At 51.4% G+C, this 20,710-nt stretch overlaps 1 protein-coding gene across 1 annotated transcript in view; it reads left to right on the plus strand.

The window, feature by feature from the left end:
* Positions 1-20,710, plus strand: part of LOC127036950 (deleted in malignant brain tumors 1 protein-like) — a 91,820-nt gene that overhangs the window by 20,518 nt on the left and 50,592 nt on the right. The window contains 4 exon segments of the mRNA XM_050928236.1: positions 13,394-13,748; positions 14,924-15,237; positions 16,399-16,512; positions 17,430-17,536. Of these exon segments, the coding sequence (XP_050784193.1) occupies positions 13,394-13,748; positions 14,924-15,237; positions 16,399-16,512; positions 17,430-17,536 (890 nt within the window).

A 20,710-nucleotide genomic window follows, 5' to 3' on the forward strand; every position in this document is an offset into this window, starting at 1 on the left:
TGTCAAACTAACCTGATTTTTTTTTTTTGGATGAGGTTACCAATTTGGTTGATAAAGGTAATAGTGTGGATGAAATAGACTGAGACTTCTGTAAGGTACCGCACAACATTTTGATTAAAAAAAACTGTAACTTATAAAATTAACATGGCACACGTGGCAGGGAGTGGTTCTTGGACCTACGATATTTAACATTTTTATCAATGTTTTAAAATAAAATATAAAATCATAGATGTTAAAATTTGCAGATGATACAAAAATTGGGGGAGTGGTAAATAATGAAGTGCACAGGTCACTGATTCAGCCTGATCTGGATTGCTTGGTAAACTAGGTGCAAGTAAACAATGTACATTTAAATATAGATATCTACATCTAGGAACAAAGAATGCAGATCATGTTTACACGATGGGGGATTATATCCTGGGAAACAGTGACTCAGAAACAGATTTCCAGGTTGAAGTAGACAATCCAGCATGAGCTCCCACTGAGACTCTATGGTCAAAAGGGCTAATGAAGTCCTGGGATGTATAAAGAGAGGAGTCATGAGCAGGAGCAGAGAGAATATTTTACCTCTATATTTGACACTGCCGTGGCCATTGCAGGAATACTCTATTCAGTTCTGGTGCCCACAATCCAGGAAGGATGTTGATAAATTGGAGAGGGTCATAGAAGAGACACAAGAATGATTAAAGGATAAGAAAACCTGCCTTACAGTGACAGGCTCAAGGAGCTCAATCTATTAACAAAGAGAAGAGTAAAAGGTGACTTGATCACAGTCTACAGGAATCCACCTGGGGAACAAATATTTAATACTGGGCTTTTCAATCTAGGTGAGGAAGGTAGAACAGCATCCAATGGCTGAAAGTTGAAGCTAGACATATTCAGAATGGAAATGAGGCATGCATTTAGAATGGTGAGGGTAATTAACCATGGCACAAATAACCCTGGGTGGTGGTGGTTGAGTCAAGAATGGATGTTTCTGTAAAAGCTCTGCTCTAGGATCAGACTAGATGCTCAAAAAGGTACGTTCTAGCCTTGGAGTCGATGAATCTATGATCCCCTGCCCTGCTATGGCACAATGGGGCACTGTGTAATCACAGGCCCCACTGGTTTGGTATGGTGTTAAATTGAGTCCGTAGACAATTACATGGACTAGAAATGAGGGTCACTTTGTCAAGAGTAGGTCTGGTATCCCCATTCTTGTGGCCAATTTGCGTCTTAGTTAATTAATCCTGAACCTGTTATGTTCTTTGACAGCTATGATTGGATTCAGGCTGCTTTCTCACTTCCTGTTCTAAACAGCTGGGCCATATTTCCCTGTCCTGTTTCTCAGCTGCCTGGCCCTATCCAAGAGGTGACTTCATTTCAATGGTGAGGAGAGATCCTGTTCTCCTATTCTCATGCAGTCTCTGTGTGTGGAGTCTGTTCAGACTAACAGAGTTTAAGGCTGGAAGCAGGGCCAGCTCTAGCCATTTCGCCGCCCCAAGAATAGCAGCATGCTGTGGGGGGGCGCTCTGCCACTCGCCGGTCCCACAGCTCCAGTGGACCTCCTGCAGGCGTCCCTGCGGAGGGTGCACTGGTCCCATGGCTCTGGTGGACCTCCCGCAGGCGTGCCTGCGGAAGCTTCATCGAGCCAAGGGACCAGCGGACCCTCTGCAGGCACACCTGTGGGAGGTCCACCGGAGCCGCCTGCCACCCTCCTGGCAACCGGCAGAGCACCTCCCGCGGGATGCTGCCCTAAGCACGCGCTTGGCACGCTAGGGCCTGGAGCCGGCCCTGGCTGGAAGGGAGCATTTTGAGCATTGAGTCAAGCCATCAGCAAAACTCAGCGAGAGAATCTCTCTTGCGCCAAGGACACAACTTCTGTTTGAGTTATCACAGATTTTGAAGAAAGATGCCCAGTCTTCTTCTTCCTGTATAGACTTAAAGTGCCAGAGGATCTCACGTGTCCCTAGATATATTGTTCCAGTAATTGGTTAAGCTCACTGGTATCAATGCCCTGATATTTCTGAATATATCTAGCTTCAGCCACTGGATCTCATTCTATTTTGCCTGCTAGATTCAAAAGCCCTCTATGTCCTCCAATAGGTACTGATAGAGTGTAATCAAGTCATCTCTTAACTTTCTCTAAATTAAACTAAATAGGATGAATGGACTAAAAGGTGGATAAAAGAAAGCTGTCTAGATCGCCAGGCTCAACGGGTAGTGATCAACAGCTCAATGTCTAGTTGGCAGCTGGTATCAAGAGGACAACAAGGCATCCGGTAGCACGTTAAAGACTAACAGATTTATTTGGGCATAAGGTTTTGTGCGTAAAAAATCCACTTCTTCAGATGCATGGAGTGAAAATTACAGATTCAGGCATTATATACTGACACATGAAGAGAAGGGAGTTACCTCACAGGTGGAGAACCAGTGTTGACAGGGCCAATTCCATCAGGGTGGATGTAGTCCTCTCCCAATAACTGATGAGAAGGTGTCAATTCCAGGAGAGGGAAAGCAGCTTTTGTAGTGAGCCAGCCACTCCCAGTCCCTATTCAAACACTAATTAATGGTGTCAAATTTGAAAATGAAGAAGAAGACATCAGGATATCAGCAATGGCAATATACAAAAGCCAGTAAGAGAACACTTCAGTCTTCTATAGACATTCTATAACAGATTTAAAAGTAGACATACCTGAACCAAAAAAACTTCAGAAACAGACTTCAAAGAGAAACTGCAAAACTAAAATTCATTTGCAAATCACTAGGAAAGTGGTGAAGCACTGGAATGGGTTACCTAGGGAGGTGGTGGAATCTCCTTCCTTAGAGGTTTTTAAGGCCCAGCTTGACAAAGCCCTGGCTGGGATGATTTAGTTGGTGTTGGTCCTGCTTTGAGCAGGGAGGTGGACTAGATGACCTCCTGAGGTCTCTTCCAACCCTCATCTTCTATGATTCTATGACAGAGATTCCTATGTTTTTTTCATTGCGATGCAGATTTTCCAGAACTCAGACCCTAGCTGGTGCTCTTTTCTGAACCCTTTCCAATTAGTCACCGTCCCGTTTAAAGAGTGGACACCAGAGTTGGATACAATATCCAGTAATGGTCTCGCTAATGCCATATACCAAGGTGATACCACTTCCCTGATCCTACTCAACATCATTCTCCAGTTTATACATCCTGCGATTGCAGTGGCCCTCCTAGCTACAGCACCGAGCAGAGAGCTCATGTTCACCTGATTTTTACCATGATCACTGAATTCTTTGCGGAGTCATTCCTTTCCACATTAGAGTACCCTGTACTGTACACGTGACCTACATTCTTTGGCCTATATCCCAAAAGGGACTAAGGCAGCCACCTCCTAGTGCAGTCAATGGGACTTAGGCACCTAAATACCCTTGAAGACATGGGCCTTTGTTCCTAGATGTGTGACCTCACACTTGTCTTTGTTTAAATACTGTGACAAAGTTCCTCCTTTACCTTCGTGGGTCCTGCTCTTATTGGTGGATTTGCTCACATCAGTGATCTTCCCCTCTAGTGGAACCCACAGTCTGGGTCAACTCCTCCTGTGTCTGATCAGGAGTTGCGAGGTTTGAGGGGAACCCAGGCCCGCCCTCTACTCTGGGTTCCAGCCCAGGGCCCTGTGGATTGCAGCTGTCTATAGTGCCTCCTGTAACAGCTGCATGACAGCTACAACTCCCTGGGCTACTTCCCCATGGCCTCCTCCAAACACCTTCTTTATCCTCACCACAGGACCTTCATCCTGGTGTCTGATAATGCTTGATTGTCCGATAATTCCTCAATTCTCCAGTAGCACACCCTCTCAGTCTCAGCTCCTTGCGTCTCTTGCTCCCAGCTCCTCACACGCGCTTCCTCTCCTCTGGCTCCTCCTTGCCTGACTGGAGTAGCTCCTTTTTAAACCCAGGTGCCCTGATTAGCCTGCCTTGATTGGCTGCAGGTGTTCTAATCAATGTAGCTATCTCCACTACCTTCTAGAAAGATCTTAATTGGCCCCAGGTGTCTTGATTAACCTGGAGCAACTGCCATTTGGTTACCAGGGTAGTAGGGATTTGTTTAGCCTGGGGCTAACATACCTGTTCCTCAGTACTTTACTGTAGCCATCTGGCCTTGTCCCATCACAATACATGTTGTTCAAATGAGTCCATCTTACGAAGTGACCCAGGTTGCTATGTAGAAAGGACCTGGCCTCATCATTATTTACTGCTCCACTAATCTTTGTATCTCCTGCAGACTTTACCAACAATGAATTGATATTTTCTTCTAGATCACTGATAAAGATATTGAATAGCAATGGATCAAGACCAGATCCCTGTGAGACCTCACTAGAAACACCGCCCCTGGGATGATGATTCCCCATTTACAATTATTTTTGAGTGCTGTCCGTTAGCCACTTTTTAATCCATTTGTCTGGGCTATGTTGGTTCTGTACAGTGTTAATGTTTCTTATCAGAATGTGAATCTCCTTACAGAGTCTAAGCATGTGCAACCTTCTGGCAGGTGGAGCCGGCAGCAAGGGTCAGGGTCCATATAAAACAGAAGAAACACAATACAAAACAAAGCAAAACAGAACTGTCTCGAGCCCCCACCCACTGATCTGGGAAAATTAAACATCGTCTCATGCACCTTGCAAAGGCAATATTTGCCAACTTGCAAGCACTGACTCTGCCTATAGCAAAGAAAATATCTAATAAAAAAGCGAAAGGAACCTGCATTAATTTTGGAGAACACCACAACCACCATTCAAAAGCATATGACCATGAGCAAATACCCACCCCAGAGTATGTTGGGCAAGTGTCCTTTGCCTCATTCAGATTGTGCTTAAGTATAGTACATAAATACTGTTATATTTATCAACCGAACCTGTAATCCTGCTTCTTCCCAAAGGCAAAACAGGAATATTCATCTCTCATGTCTTCCTTTTCTGCATCCTTACTGACAATTTTACTGTCCCTGCCATGTATCGGATCTAGGCCATTCCTGGGATTTCTGTTTGTTCCAGATACATTATAAATACTACTTTTTACTGTAGTTACTCCTTTTTGATCTGAGTTGTTAGCTAATTTTCAGGGTCAAGTGGATTGTTTCTGTTCAAAGGAAAGATTTAAGATTCTGTAGCTAAGTGGGCAGACGTGATCCTGCAATGTATAAGTGGGGGAATATCAAATAAGAGGAGGGAGACAATTATTGACATTGCTGGATTTCTGCAACGCAGTCCTGGTTATTTACAAAGCATGTACAAAGTCCCGTCTCACTGAATACAGCAGAAATCAAACAAAAGGAGAGAGTTTCATTGCTCACAGTTCAAAGTCTTTTTTCAGCCCACCCTGACCCCAAAACTCTTAGCATTTTTCAGAAGGTCACATGATCAATGATTCTCTGGCTCTGTCTGGGCTTCTTTGCTCCTTCTCTGAATCATTCTCTGTAGCTTAAGACTAAGATAAAGATTCAGCATCGGCCCCATCTATTGGTATTGGTGCTGCCTGCACTGATCGCTAGAGCTTTCCCCTCCCCCCTGCCAGTTAAATGAGAATTTAAAACAATAACTCCTAGGAACCCAGGTACTCTGCCATCCACACAGGTTTCCTTGTCACTCTGCATGCTGGAGTCCTATATTCACTCATGGAGACATCAGACGTAGTTGGATCTAGATTATCAGTGAGTTCAGGGTTCATGCCCTCTCGGTGAGGCCTATCTGTTGTGGACAGGCTGTCTGTAGAAGATGGCAATGTGCTGAGGTAAGCTGCATGCACTTGCTTTTGGTATCAGCAAGGATAAGTTGTTTAGCTTTTAGTGACCATGTAAAGCCCCTCCAAAAAGGAGTAAGTTTGGGATTCTTTTCCAGGATGCTTTTTCCAGTCATGCAGCTGCTGCTGCAGCTTCTGTCCTTCCTGCATGGGCATTCCATTCTCCTCTCTCCTGGCATCTCGCGTCTGGCATGCTCCCTTCCGGCTCATCTTTTTCCTCCACCTGCTGGAATGCTGTCCTCAGGCACTGAGATACGGCCAGGATTACGCTACACAATTACTTTGGTATAACTATGTTGCTCAGGGCTGTGAAAAATCCGCACCCCTGAATGACGTAGTTATACCGACTTCAACTCCCCATGTAGAAAGTCCTATGTTGGCAGGAGAGTGTCTCCCGTGGACACAGCTACCGTCTCTCATGGAAATGGAGTTAATAAGCTGACCAAAGAGCTCTCCCCTCGGCTTAGAGCAGTGGTTTTCAATCTGTGGTCCACGGGCCCCACGTGTTGCCTAAGGGGTCAACAAAAGGTTGTCGTTACCACAGAACCGTGATTTTCAGCCTGTGGTTCTTGAAACCTTGGGGGTCCACAGACTATATCTGAGATTTCCACTTCCATTCGAAATATTTCAAGGTCCGCAAACGAAAAAAGTTCGAAACCCCCGGCTTAGAGCATCTTCATCAGAAGAGCTACAGCAGCTGACCCAAGTTTGTAGCGTTGACCTGCCCTAAGAGTCCACTGAATCTTTGACCTGTATGGGTGCCAGGGGCCAGGCCAGTTCTTGCTGCTGAACATCAAGTCACTGGGAGGCCTGGTTTTGCAGGGTCCACAAATTATCCCAGAAGCAGAGTAAGGGATAGTTGATTGATGGCTGTGCTAACATAACAAACGATACCTTCATTTCCCAGTCTTGTTGGTCTTCATCGACTCAGGCTGTAAGAATGGAACCAATGGTGCGGTTTACTCTCTCCACTGCCCCTTTACTCACAGGATAGGCAACACTGGTACTCACTTTGGTTATCTGGAGTTCTCAGCAAACCTCGTGTAGTAACTGTGATACAAATTCGTTCTCCTCATAACTGCAGACGCAGCCTGGTGGAATGAATTGCAACCCTACCTGTTTCATCAGTGCAGTCATAGCTGTTTCAGTCCTTCTACCCTTCAGGCACTGCAGCACCACATGCTTTGGGAACGTGTACTCACCCTGTACTAGAAGGGGAAGGGTTAACTCCCTCCTGTGAGCTGAGGAAGTCACATCCCCACGTCCCTACTGGGCCATTCTCCAGGTGCAGCATTAGTATAAAAGGGAGCAGCCAGGCTCAGTTTGGGCTGACCACCGAGGAGGAAAGACGTTCTTTGCTGGCTCCTGACCAGGAGCAGCTGGAACCCCTGACTGTGGATGCCGGAGGCACCGAGACCCAGAGATATGCCCAAGTGCATGCGGACATCCAAAAGGGATCAGAGTCACAGGGAACCACATGCACCGAGAAGCCTGGAGATCTCGACGGCAGCTCCTAGAGACATGGTAGGAAGTAGTCCGGGGGGAACTAGCTATAGTCCTGTGGGAAGTTGGTGTGTTTTGGTTGGAGCCCCGCTGACTCCGTGGAGAACTCCATCACTGGTAGGGCACTGGGCTGGGACCCAGTGGAGCAGGGTGGGCCTGGGACCCCCTACCCTGACTGCCACATACACACACCACAGATGGAGGCCCATTGGCACTGACTGCAAGGCCTTACTGCCCTGAAGATTAAGGTGACTCTACTGCTCTGCTAGTGAGGGCAACTCTGCTGACTCTGACCATTGGGCCACACAGCCCTGAGACATGGGCAGTCCTGAGGGAGAGGGCATCTGTATCGGCCCTTACCTTTTGGTTTTCTACCCCTGAGAACAAGGGCAGACTAATTGACTCTGACCACTAGGCCATACCATCCCAGCAGCAGAGGCAGTTATATCAACTATAGCCATTTGGCCACACAGTGCTGAGGCAGAGGGCAGCTCAGAGTATGGGGTGCACTCACCCTGCACTGGTTGTGGTTCCCCCACCCCATCACACATGGTGCAGAACGTGGGCACCAATCAAAGCCTGCTGATAAGCTTGCACTAGGAAACCTGACAGAGGGACGGGTTTTCCCCCTGTTTGTTGTAGTGCGTTAGCATTGGGAGAATCTTAGAATTAGAAGTGGAGTCTGATAAAGTCTCGCAGTGGTTACTTGAGAGCCAGTAACGACAAGCACCTCAGCAACAGCACACCAGGCGGAGCTGTTGCAACCAATCGCTCACTAGCGACAGCAATTGATGAGTGAACTGTCCATGCAGCCACAGGCCCAGCAGGAAAGGCTAGTTCAGCAGATGGCAATGTTACTATGGCCTGGAGGGGCTTTGACTGTCACTCCAAGAGAATCCAACCCAGGGTCCGTCCATGCTGTCTGGCCTCCCACTGCAGCTTGCCAAGATGGGGCCTTCCATGGCCACTCAGTGACCTCCAGAACACTGGGCTACCCTTCTAGCCCCATACCTGATGGGGCCAGCCCAGCTCGCTTACCGAAAATTGGATCACCAGGATGCCTTGGATTATGTCAAGGTGAAGGCGGCCATCCTTGACCAGACCGGTATTAGCCCAGAAACATACCAACAGTGGTCCCGTCATGAGTGGTACCCCATCGGGTCTAGACCAAGGGCAGTAGCCCAGTGCCTCAGAGCTTATGCCTGGAGGTGGCTGGAGCCCAACAAGAGGTCTGGAGCCCAGGTGGCAGAGGCTGTAACCCTCGAGCAGTTCACCCAAGTCCTCCTGGCCGGCGGAAGGAATGGGTACAGTGACACCAGCCTGTGACTCTTGTGGATGCCGAAAGTGTAGAGCAATCTCACAAGAATGATGAGTTGTGGGGAAGAGATAAGCCAGTCAGAGGAAGTACACACCAGACTAAACCTGGAGGGCCAGGACATTTGTCTGGGGGCTTGGGCGTTACCTCAGACCTGACCCGGAGATTGATGGCCACCCGAGTCTCAACTCGGCAGGAGGAAGACCCCCGAATAGAGACCAGCTTGTTAAAAGCGGATCCGTCAGCTGAGGAAGCCTGGGACGGTTCTTGTGAGTGCAGCCAAGAGGGACATTTCCTCTGGGATTGTCACTATATGGATAGTAAATATGGACAGGTATGGGTATCCAGCCCACGCACTTGAAAGACGACCCCGGGAAAGCTACCAAGCTGTGACACTGGTTCCAACAGATGATTCCCTGACAAAGAAGGATCGAGGGGGTCCCAGCACACCCCAGTGCTGCCTCCTTTTCTCAAGAATCTTCCACCCCAATGCAATCGCCAGGATTTGGTATTCACAAGGATTTGAATCTATGCCCCTGTCGTAGTCCCTTTTTCTGCTGAGTTTTCTATTCATCTTCCTTTTCCTGAACTCTCTGGAACTCAGGCCAGCAACTTTCTGGTTGGGATCATTTTGGGGTCGTTCTGATAGTTGGCTGATCTTCAGCCATTCCACGAGCCTGTCTCTGATACGTTCTCCGCTCACCTCCCCATACCCACAAGGTTCGATTAGGTTCTACTGGGCTCATAATTCATTCTCTGGCTCCCCGTTCTCTGGCTGGCATAAGTGAAATCGTACCTGCTCAGACACCACAGTGCAGCGTGGCATGAAATGTTCATCCAGTTCTTCTTTCACTGTCTTGAACAGTTTCATCTGAGCAGCCATGAGGCTTCTGGGAGGGACAATGACTCTGCTGCAGGTCCATTGTACAGTGCAGGGCATTCCCTTGTTTCTCCTCTGATTGCTGAGCTCAGAAAGATTTACACCTGAGAGAACTTCTGTAATCTGCCTACCCAGAGTGGCCACCCCACAGGGTGCTGTCAATCACATTCTGCAGGGTTGGCGTTTGGAAAAGGCTGCGTCAGATGGAGCCGTTTCTGCTGTTTTACCAGACTATAGACCCCTCCCCTTTTTCTGTGTTGCCTTTGTGTAGCGTAAGGGGATGTGGCCCAGTAAGGAAGCAGGCAGATGTTGCTGTGGGTCTCATCTAAGGTTGCCAACAGTCTCGTATGATAAGGGATGTCCCTTATTTAAACAGAAATTTGCCTGTCCCGTACTGAGTCAGCACAGGGCACCTTTATCCCGTATTTCAACAGCAGGGGCTAGTACTCATGGGTGCATCTTTCCACTCCCCCACCCCAACCCTTCAGTGCTTCTCAGAGAAAGCAGATGGGGCTGCGCTCAGGGGCCAGGGGCCAGAGAGGAGTGGAAAGAGGCACTTGTGAATACTGGCCCCCGGCTGCACAGGGCCCCCTGCTGACTCCAGCCCTTAAGCACGGCCCCGGCGCAGGCTCTGTCTGGCGGGGAAGTGGACGGGGCTGTGTGCCCTGGAGTAGCACTGAAGGGCCAGGCTCAGGAAAGGGTTCTGTCTGGCAGGGGTGGTCAGTACTCCCAGGAAGTAGCCTCCCTACTCTCACAGTCTCTGCCAACATCCCCTGTAGGGTGCACAGCCCTGCAGCAGGCAAAGACCAGCAACTGCAGCCTCCAACTCGGCTGCTGGCGCCCACCTGCAGCAGCTGCTGACCCAGCACCTGAGCCCCTGGGTTCTCTGCAGCATCCAGAGCTGGAGAGAGAGAAGCCCTAAGAAGTGGGGGTGGGGTGGAAAAGGGACTTGCCCCCAAGGGCTCAAGCCAAGACTGGGGACATCTGAGGTCTGGCCTGTATTTTTAAATACAATGTTGGCAACCCTCATCTTAGCTTCTATATCCCTTAGTCACCCACCCTCACTCCCTGCTGCAGCCTGGACTCATCACAGCCCGTCTCCCTGGGCCCTCTGGGCATTTAGGCCTCTTCTCCGTCTGCTCAGCTGCTACCTCTGCAGCTTTTGGCTGGGCTGGCTGGGCTGGCCAACCAGCTGGGCTGTTTTCCTTTGCCGCTTTCCCCTTCCTGAGGGGGTGCTCTGTGATCTGTTGGGCTTTTCTTCGATTCCACCCCTCACACCCTGTAGAGATGACAGAGACCCAGGGCTGTCTTCAGTTCCTGGTTACACACAGATACTCTTACCTCTTTGCTCTGTGCCCCTAGTGACCGCTCTGAACTATCCCAACTAACACTGCAACCCCCACCAGACCCAGCATAACAGTACTGAAGTGCACTGGCCATAGATTATATACACTTGTAACCCTTCTGCCCCTCTGAGTTGGGTTCAGTATCTAGGGGCTCCATTTCAATAATGCAATGCAAAACCGGCATTGAGCCCCCACCCAGTCACCTGGGACAATTACATACCACTCCCCAGGAGCCTCTAAGAGGCAATACTTCCCCTCTCGCAAGCACAGAGTCTGAGTGTAGCAAAATCCGTTTAATAAAGGAGGGAAACAATGCAGCATTACGTTGGGGAAACACCACAAACAGGATTCACAACACAAACCATGAGCAAAAGAGCCACCCCCAAGTAAGTTTGGCAATGTCCTTTTCCCCTCAGGGTCCTAAGTCCAACAATCCAAAATTCTCTGCCCCTGGTCAGTGCAGCCCCAAAGTTCAAAAGTTTATTTGCAGAGTTTTACTCCCCCAGCCTGGGTGGAAATTGGGGGTGAAGGGGCACATGGGGTGTTAAGAGGCACCTTACATGGTCCGAGGTTGACTGCCCCACCTTTCTATAGGGTTCTGCTGCTGCCTTCACCATGAGCCACTCCACTCCACCAGCCGTCCCACGAACTGCTCCATTCTGCCCCTTCTCACTCCACTCACCATCCTGTGGGATACTCCAACCACCCTACAAACTGCTCTGCTCTACCAGTCACTTAGTAATATATCTTCAGGCTCCCCTCACTAGTTAACACAGCACTCAGTGATCTCAGATCTTAGTAATTTTAGCTCTTTAGTGATTTCAGTTTGTAGTAGGGGAGCCCCACTACTGCTACACCATTGGCCCAAAGTGAATTCAGCAAAGCAGTCTGTAACTAGACTTTTAATAGAATTAGCTCTGCCATTCAACAGTGGCAAAGAAAGAAGGTGCAATGGGTGTTTCAGACCCTTAAAGGGACACCTACTCTCAAGTACAAATAGCTATCCCCAACCTTCTTCCATTCACTAGGCATTGGAACCCATGTCCCTTGTCTAGCGAGAGCTACTTAGTTAATGGCGAGTCCCTCTGTCATAAAACATTTTCATTGTCCTTGATTCACATAATCAGGGTACAACACTTTATTCTTCCTGTCCCAGTAACAGAGAAACTGGGGTTCCCACGCAGCTAAAGTGACCACTTCAGGGGCTGCCGTGGGCTCATGCTAGGCTGGGTGGGTGTGCCTATGCAAATAAGATCAGCCCCTGAAGTTCTTTTCCACAACTCGCCACAATTCACCACCAGATGTCAGGGTAGAGCTCGTCCTGACTCTGCTTACACACTGATACTTTAGGTTCCCTTATCAACTGTCTGCATCTCCTTACTGCTAATGTATAGCCATTGCTTTCAGCTTTCCTCATTTTCTGTTTGTTAGATATTGTGTTAATTATTAATCATCATTATTATTATTTGTTGCTGCATTGCTTCTCTTCTTAACCAGGATATTTTTTTAAGCAATGAATCTGTCTTCTGTGATTGTGGAGTTGTCAGGTTATTGGGCATCTTAAACATTTCCCAGTTATTGTTCACAGTTTGGGTTTAAACTTTTCCTCTCAATCAATTTTGCTCATAATTATTTTCAGCTTTGGGAAACTGGCCCACTGGCCCTCCCTGTCACAGCTTCACCAGAATGGGCCGGTAGAAGTACAGGCCTTTTCATCTGGCCTGCTGCTCCCTGATCTCTGTCTGCTCCCCATGCTTCTAGGTGCCAAGGGACCAGCTCTCACTGATTCTGCCTGCAGCTGATTGTGGAAGACCCCTCGAGGCAATCCCTAGAGGTCTGAACTGAGTGCTCTTCTCTTCCAGCAGGGCAGCCTGTTAGGGCAGGGTGTGCCAAAGTGGTAGGGCCTCCAGCAGGGGGCAGCAAACATCTGGTACACCCCATCATTGCTGTCAGGGCAGTTTTGTGTTTGCACAAAGCCAATGTAATCAGATCCGGATCACTTGCACCTCTGCACCTTCTTATTTGTAATTCTGTGATAAATTCTCCTATATCCGTCAGTCTCCTGCAGGCCCAGCCTGTCAGGGGCCATGTTGTTATGTTAGAAAATTATCACTGATCATTCTTAGAAACTCCAGAGATAATTTTTTCTCATGGCAGCAGGAGACCCCTGCAGGCTATCCATAGACTGATCCCCCCAGAGCAACACAGAGTGTTTTTCTACACATTGCAGCAAGTGTTCAAAGTGCTGTTCACCCTGGTCTTTGATTTGGGGGATGCTGCAGACCCCTCTTGCCATGTCTCAATGGGAACAGTGTTCCCTACACTTTTCATATCCAGCACTGCTGAGTGTCCACTAACTGTAAAGCAAGTCAGGGTGCCATCCCCATTGCCATGTGCCCACTCTGCTCTTCCTAAAGGAGGAGTGTTGCCCGTTTGTTGCCATAGTGGGGCCTTGACAGATGTTTCTGGAATGAAGAGAAGTCACATGTCAAGTGTTTCTTTGGTGCGATCTGGTTTATTTACAAAGTCCTGTTTCCCAGAACATGGCAGCAGGAGATCAGATGCACAGGAACCTCCCTGAGTCTTTACTCCCTTGGGTGTTTGCAGATGCTGGCATCTCAGAAGTGGCTCCGCTCCGACTGGTGAATGGCACAAATCGCTGTGCTGGAAGAGTTGAGGTGCTTCATAACCAGCAGTGGGGAACCGTGTGTGATGGCAGCTGGGACTTGTCCGAGGCTGAAGTCGTGTGCAGGCAGCTGGGCTGCGGGACGGCGTTATCAGCACCACGTGGGGCTCGGTTTGGACAAGGACCTGATCGTGTGTGGCTGGATGAGGTTCAGTGCACAGGGGCAGAAGCTGCCCTCACCAAATGCAGGACTAAGCCTTGGGGAGAGCATGACTGTAACCCCAGAGAAGATGCCAGTGTTGTGTGCTCAGGTAACACCAAGGGCAGTAGAAGCCTGTGCTGCTGGAAGTGGGGTGAGGGCTCTGCAGAGGGTGCTAACCCTGGGAGTCAGCCTATGTGTGTTGGTATGTGTGTGCATTTCAGGGTTTGTGTGTGATTGTCTCTGTACCTGTTTGTGGCAGCATGTGTGTGTGTGTGTGTGTGTGTGTCTATGTGTGTGAAGGGGAGTGCACGGGACAGTCTATGAATATTTGCATACACGTGTGGCAGTTAGGGTTGCCAACCCTCCCAGATTGATTGAGAGTCTCCTGGAATCGGCCTCCATCTCCCAGAGGCTACTGAAACCAATCCAGGAGATTTTAGGCACTAAAAGTCCAGCGGCGCAGCAGGGCTAAGGCAGGCAGCCTACCTGCCCTGGCTCTGCATGGCTCCCGGATGTGACCAGCACATCCCTCTTGCTGCTAGGCGCAGGGATGGCCAGGTGGTGTCTGCGCACTTCCCCATCCTGAGCACTGACTCCGCAGCTCTCATTGGCCACAGCTCCCATCCCCCTCCTGCACTCCAACCGCCTGCCCCAGCCCTAAGCCTCCTCCCACACCCAAACTCCCTCCCGGAGCCTGCACATTGCACCCCCTCCTGCACCCCAACCACCTGCCCCAACCAGATGAAAGCGAGGGTGAGGAACAGCAAGCAAAGGAGGGAGGGAGGATGGAGAGAGCGGGGCGGGGCCTTGGAGAAGGGGGCGGGACAGGGGGCAAAAGTGTTTGGGTTTTTGTGATTAGACAGTTGGCAACCCTAATGGCAGTATGTGTGCATGTGACAGTGTGTGTATTTGAGGCAATGTGTATGTGTGCATAAGGACGTATGGGGGTTGTGCATGGGACTCTGTGTGTGTGTCTGCTTGTTCAGCAGAGTGTGTAAGGGGGTGCAGTATGTATGTGTATTTGAGGCAATGTGTATATGTGTGCACAGAGTCATATAGCAGTTGTGCACGGGACTCTGTGTGTGTGTCTGCTTGTATAGCAGCATATCGTATAGGGGGGTGCAGTGTGTGTGAGTGAGGGAGCGCACGCACACATGCACGCAGGTGGAGTGATATAGAAATGGCTCCTTTCTGCTCTGTGCAGACACTCACATCCCATCCACGAGCTGTGCTGGGTATCCAGGTGCATGGCGGCAGGGAACAGCCTCTCACGCCCTGTGCTTTGTGTTTCAGATCAGGGCCAGCTGAGGCTGCGGCTGACTAGTGGCCCAAGCCCCTGCTCCGGGCTAGTGGAGGTGCTGATTAACAACACCTGGAGTGCCGTGTGTGATGCCGGCTGGGGCCTGCCAGAGGCGGGGGTGGTGTGCAAGCAACTGGGCTGTGGCACGGCGCTGTCAGCCCCAGGGCTTGCTCAGTTCGGCCACGGGGCCGGCGACGTCTGGCTGGAGGGCGTGAGCTGCTCGGGTCAGGAGTCTCTCATCAGCGAGTGCCAGCTGAGCCGGCTGGGTCCTGGGCTGTGTAGCCGTGGCTCCGAGGCCAGTGTGGTGTGTGCCGGGCAGGCCGGTGAGTGCCCAGTGCTGTAGCCATGCCCATATCCCTGCAGACACGGGGTGGGCAGGAGTGATGCTCTGACCATGCCAGGGGGAGGCCGGTCTCCAGGAGGGCAGCACCAGGGCTCCTGCCCACCACACCAAGATTACTGGCTGTCCCAGAGGTTCTCACAGCCTGCTCAGACTGGAGCACCACTCCTGGGTCTCTGAGCAGCCTCCTTTGCCACAGGGCTCCCTCTCCTGCCAGCCCTGGCTCCTGTGCTGGAGGCTGCTACCCCTGCAGGCAGACCCAGAGCACAGATCTGGGGGGCAGAGAGACTGTGGGGCCTGGGGGAGGAGTCGAGGGGGCAGGCCCTGAGGAGGAGTATGAGGGACAGAGCCTGTGGGAGAAGCTGAAAAGAGGCCTCTGGGAGCTAGTGCCCTCAACCCTCTCTAACACATCCCCCTCCCCCGGACTTCTTGGGCTGGGAATGGTCCCTGGGGGCAGCCCAGCCCTGAGCCTCCTCCCATATCCCAACTCCCTGCCCCAGCCCTGAGCCCTCTCCTGCACCCAAACTCCCTCCCAGAGCCCACATCCCCTCCCGCACCAACTCCCTGTCTCAGCCTGGTGAAAGTGACTGAGGGTGGGGGAGAGCCAGCAAGGGTTGGGAGAGGGGATGGAGTGAGAAGGGGCATGACCTTGGGGAAGGGGTAGGGGACAGGGGTGGGGCAAGGGTGTTTGGGTTTGTGTGATTAGACAGTTGGCAACCCTACCCCTTAGCCACCCCCAGCGCAGGCCCTGCACTGCCCCACAATCCGCCCTCCTCCCCGGGCCCTGTGGCAGAGGGGGTGGGGTTGGCCAGCCAAGGTTCTGAAGGCAAAAAACTCAATCCCAGGTGGGGCTGTGGGGTGGGGCAGGGAGGTCACCTCAGGGTGGAGGCTGTGGAGGGTGGGACAGAGTCAGACCCATAGGGACTGTGGTACAGGGGAGGGAGTCAGCTGTGGGGGGTCCTGTGGGCTGGGGACAGAGTTGGGCCATGAGGGGTTGTGCGGGAGGGGATGGAGTCAGCCTTGGCAGGGGGCTGTGGGTGGGGAGATAGTCGGTCTCAGGGGCTGTGGGGCAGAGGCAGGGTCAGCCCCATGGTTGTGGCAGGCCTATGGGGGGGCACAGCTCACTGCCTGGCTCTCTCCCCAGGCTCCGGGCTGCTCTGGTCCCTGCTCCTTGGCCTGGGTGCTGTCGTGGTGCTGATCTGCGGGGTCCTGCTCTGCTGGAGGATGCGGCGGGACAGAGCCGCTGGAAACCCCCTGGGTAAGAGCCTTGGCTCCTGAGCACAGTCTGCAAGGAAGCGGGGCTGGGATGAGGGCTGCTGGCCTGACCCAGGAGTCCAGCACCAGCTGGAGCCCAGTGCCCCTGAGCTGCTCCCCCTGCATGGAGACCTGCTGCTCTCACAGTTACTTGGATCCCTGCTCTGGCTGCCATGCACAGACCCAGTGTCCTGGCCTGCAGGGCCTGCCCCATCCCTACAGCCCTGCCCTGGCAGTGGTGTAGGGTTGCCAGGCATCCAGTTTTTGACCAGAAGGCCCGTTCAAAAAACGACCATGGCAGCTCCGGTCAATAGCACAGCAGAGGCCCGGAGTTATGGCAGGCTCCATGCCTACCCAGTGGGAGTTGTGAGAGCATAGCCTGCAGATGCAAAGGCAGCGCACGGAGGCTCCCCGGCCACCCATGCACCTAGGTTCCACAAGGACCTGGTGGCTAGTTCCTGGGAGCCACAGTAAGTTGTGCCAGAACCTCGAACCCTTAACCCCCTCCCAGACCCTCACCCTCTGCTCCAACCTGCTCCCACACCTAAACTCCCTCCTGGAGTCCGTATCCCCCACACATTGCAACCCCCTGCCCCAGCCCCCTCCTACACCCCATACCCCTCATCCTCAGCCCCGTCTCAAAGCCCCAGCCGGATCCCACACCGCCTCCTGCACCCCAACCCCCTGCCCCAGACAGGTGAAGGTGTGTGACAGTGTGGGAGAGAGAGCAATGGAGGGAGGGGTCATGGAGTGAGTGGGGGCGGAGCCTTGGAGGGACAGGGTTGTTCAGCTTTGTGCTATTCAAAAGTTGGCAAGCCCACAGTGGTGTCCCATTCACAAGGCGCCCTGGCACCTGGCTGAGGTTGGACTGGGGGCAAAGGTCAGTGGCCAGGGTGCTTCATCCTGTCCTCTTGCTTGCAGGCCATGTGCACCTGGAGGAGCTGGGGGCTCCAGGGACCCCGCCCCAGCCTCAGGGAGAGGCAAATCCAGAGCCTTCCGAGGAGCCCGACAGCGAGATGACCTGGCTGGTGAGGGAAGACGTGGTGCTGTGACAGCCGCATGCCAGCCAGGCTGGGCTGGGCTCAACCTGCATTGAGAGACGGGCTGGTGGGATCCTGCTCAGAGCAGCCCCAGAGCTGCCAGCTGCCTGGACTGTGGGGACGCTGATGGGGCTCATCTGGGGGCTGGGGGGCCCCTGGCACCATTGTCCCCCCAGCTGACTTGGAAAACTCCCTGTGCTGCCCCACCTCCAGCTTTCCCTGGTGTAGCTCCCAGCAGCTCCCATGCCCATCCCTGAGCAGCCTGTGCCCAGCCATGCAGACAGCATGTGGTGCACCCTGCAGAACCATTGTCAGGTGCACAGGGTCAGCCAGCTCCTTCCCCACGCAACAACCATCCCAATATTTAAATTGAGCTATGGGAAGAGATTGACTACGGGTGTCTGCCTGTGTCTGATCCGCCAGGCCTTGGTAAAGCCTGGTGTTCTCATCTGTTTGTGCCCAGTACAGCCTGATTCCAGGGCACCAGGCCCTGTCTGTGCCCATTGCACCCTGAGCTCAGGGCACCAGGCCCTGTCTGTCTGTCTGTGCCCAATGCATCCTGGTCTCGGGGCTCCAGGACCTGTCTCCTCTCTCTGTGCCCAATGCCCTGTGAGCTCAGGCCACCAGACCCCATCTGTCTGTGCACTAGCCAGCCCGGGCCCCCTGTAAATGATCATTACAGCTTCTAGTGTGTAGATAAGGTGCAGAACTGAGTGCAGCTGCATAATGGTGCCTTGCTTAATGGAAAGAGATGGGCAAGGGTACAGATACAGATACAAAGAGCTTGTCTCTAAACTTCCCACCCCCACCCCATCCTTGTGCTGTGTAAATACCCTGTGGCAATATTACACAGCTAGACACGGAGACAGCAGCTGCGTCCAGACACAAGACTCATTGCACATTTCCCAGGGGAAGATGTTGGGGAACAACCACATTATTCCCCCTTCTCTTTGCATTAGTAACATAGGGGTAGCTGAAACCTTTTTGATTTCTTGTAATTCCCAAAAGCTTCCACAAGGTGTCAATGGCTCCCTACTCCTCAAAGTGACCCACTCTCACCCCCTCTGTAGTAGGGTGACCATATGTCCTGTTTTGGCAGGGACAGGTCCCTTTTTCAGCTCTGTTCAGACCGTCCCTACTTTTTCCACTAAAACTGGACATTTGCCCTGATTTGTGAAGGCAGCACTGCCTTCAGAGCTGTGCCCCTGGGCAGCAGTCCCTGATCTCCACTGGACACTACAGGCAGTTCTTATGTCTGGGTCAACCTAGGACAGCTGTTCACTGCTTGCATTACAGGATAGTGAGGAGTTTACTTAGAGGATTGTACCTCAGAGATGTATAATCCCTTCCCGAGCAGCTTGGTGTTCTGGTAAAATGAGTGTGCTGCACACATTACATTGGTGCATTCCTCCCTGAGTTCAGTGAGCGCACAGAGAGTAGGGTGACAGAATGGAGAGCAGAGAGATGTGGCTTCTGCCAGGGGGATAAGCTCTGAAGGCAGCGATGCCCACCAGCAGCAGTGGAGAAATTTGCTGCTGACAGGCAGCGCTAATTTTAGAACTGACCCCTGGGAAGGAGCCCCACTTGCTGGCTGCAGGGCAGAGCAGAGAAGGAAAGGTGACATGGTATTGCCACCCTTACTTCTGCGCTGCCTCAGAGTCTGAGCCTCCCTTACTGTGAGGCTCAGAATAAAATGCTTTGAGCAACTTAACTGGAGGCTGTACAGAAGCACTAAATTAATTTTCCCATCGGCTCAGTGCAAGGTCAGCAACGAGAAAGTAGAAACTGGTGGGCACAGATCATGGCTAAATGGAGTATCGGCATCAGCAGGGTTGAAGGATGCCGCATGCAGGTAATCCGATGGGGGTTAGTGGCAATGCTCTGATTTGTAAACGCTGATTTTTTCCAGTTAGCTGAGTTGCAGCTGCAGGCTGAAAGCAGCGTGATGGTCTCTTCCCAGCTCCATTGTTTGCCTCACCTGGGAGCCTGAGTGTGGAGACAGTGTGAAATAGGAAGGGTTTTTAACTGCACATTTTGTTTTAGCTAAGAGTTTCCCTGAGCCAAACAGGCTGCCTGCTGTAGAGTCAGAGGGCTGTGCCCAGATGCTGGGCTGGGCCAAAGTTCCGAGAAAGCCTCGTGAAGGAACACTTGCAAATCAATTCTACCCTGGTGTTTCAGTAGTGGATTTACCAGGCCATAGAAATCTCTGGTGTAAACCCTTCGACTTGGAGATTAGCTTGGCTCATAGCAAGAAATTGGTTCAGCAAAACTGGGGCTGTCAGGAGCAGGGTCCCAGCCGGAGGCAGACTGACATCATGTATCCAAAACATCCCTACAAGGAGCACACACAGTTCATTTACACACATGTTCTCCTTTGACAAGGGCTGGTTGTGTTACAAGTAAGGGTGGCAATACCACCATGCTACTCTTACTTCTGTGCTGCTGCTGGCGGGGGCGCTGTCTTCAGAGCCAGGCAGGCCGGCAAGCAGCTGATGCTCTCCATTGCCCAGCTCTGAAGGCAATGCTGCCCCCAGTCACAGGATGTTGCCAGGTGATGCTTTTGTTCCTTTTTTGTGGGGTGAGGGGCTTGTGAATACCTGTGTCCTTAGAAGAATCAATAGTTTGTGTGTGGTCATCTTTTGCTATAAAAATGTCTAGGAAACATCTGTGTAATTGTAATGAAGACCTCCAAAAACAGTTCAAGTTTTTAAAAAAAGACACTTCAACACTGGACAACAGCAAAGTTGTACGTGAGACATGTGGAGCACATTCATCCATTGCCAATGGTTGAAATGACATTACCCAGCACCTTCAAAGCAAGAAACACAGAGATGCTGGTAAAAGTAAGTGTTTAACTCCAAGTATTTCAGGATTTTTTTCTGAGGCAAGACACAGAAGCTGAATAAGTTTTTGCCAGTGAGGGAGTGTTTGCTTACCATTCAGTACGGCACGGACACAGTTTCCACTCTAGTGACTGTATATCATAATTAATTAGGAAACTAGGCCAGTCTACATTTTCATCTGCTCACACAAAATCCGAGGCAATCTCTTGCAACGTCTTAGCCCCTTTATCCATTGAAAAAATGCAGCTTGGATTGGACAGGTGTTCCTTTATTGCGCTTAATGTGGAAGTATTGAACAAAAAAGAGCAAAAACTACTTC

Source organism: Gopherus flavomarginatus, chromosome 18 (genome assembly GCF_025201925.1).
Source record: "Gopherus flavomarginatus isolate rGopFla2 chromosome 18, rGopFla2.mat.asm, whole genome shotgun sequence".
NCBI classification, from domain to species: domain Eukaryota; kingdom Metazoa; phylum Chordata; order Testudines; family Testudinidae; genus Gopherus; species Gopherus flavomarginatus.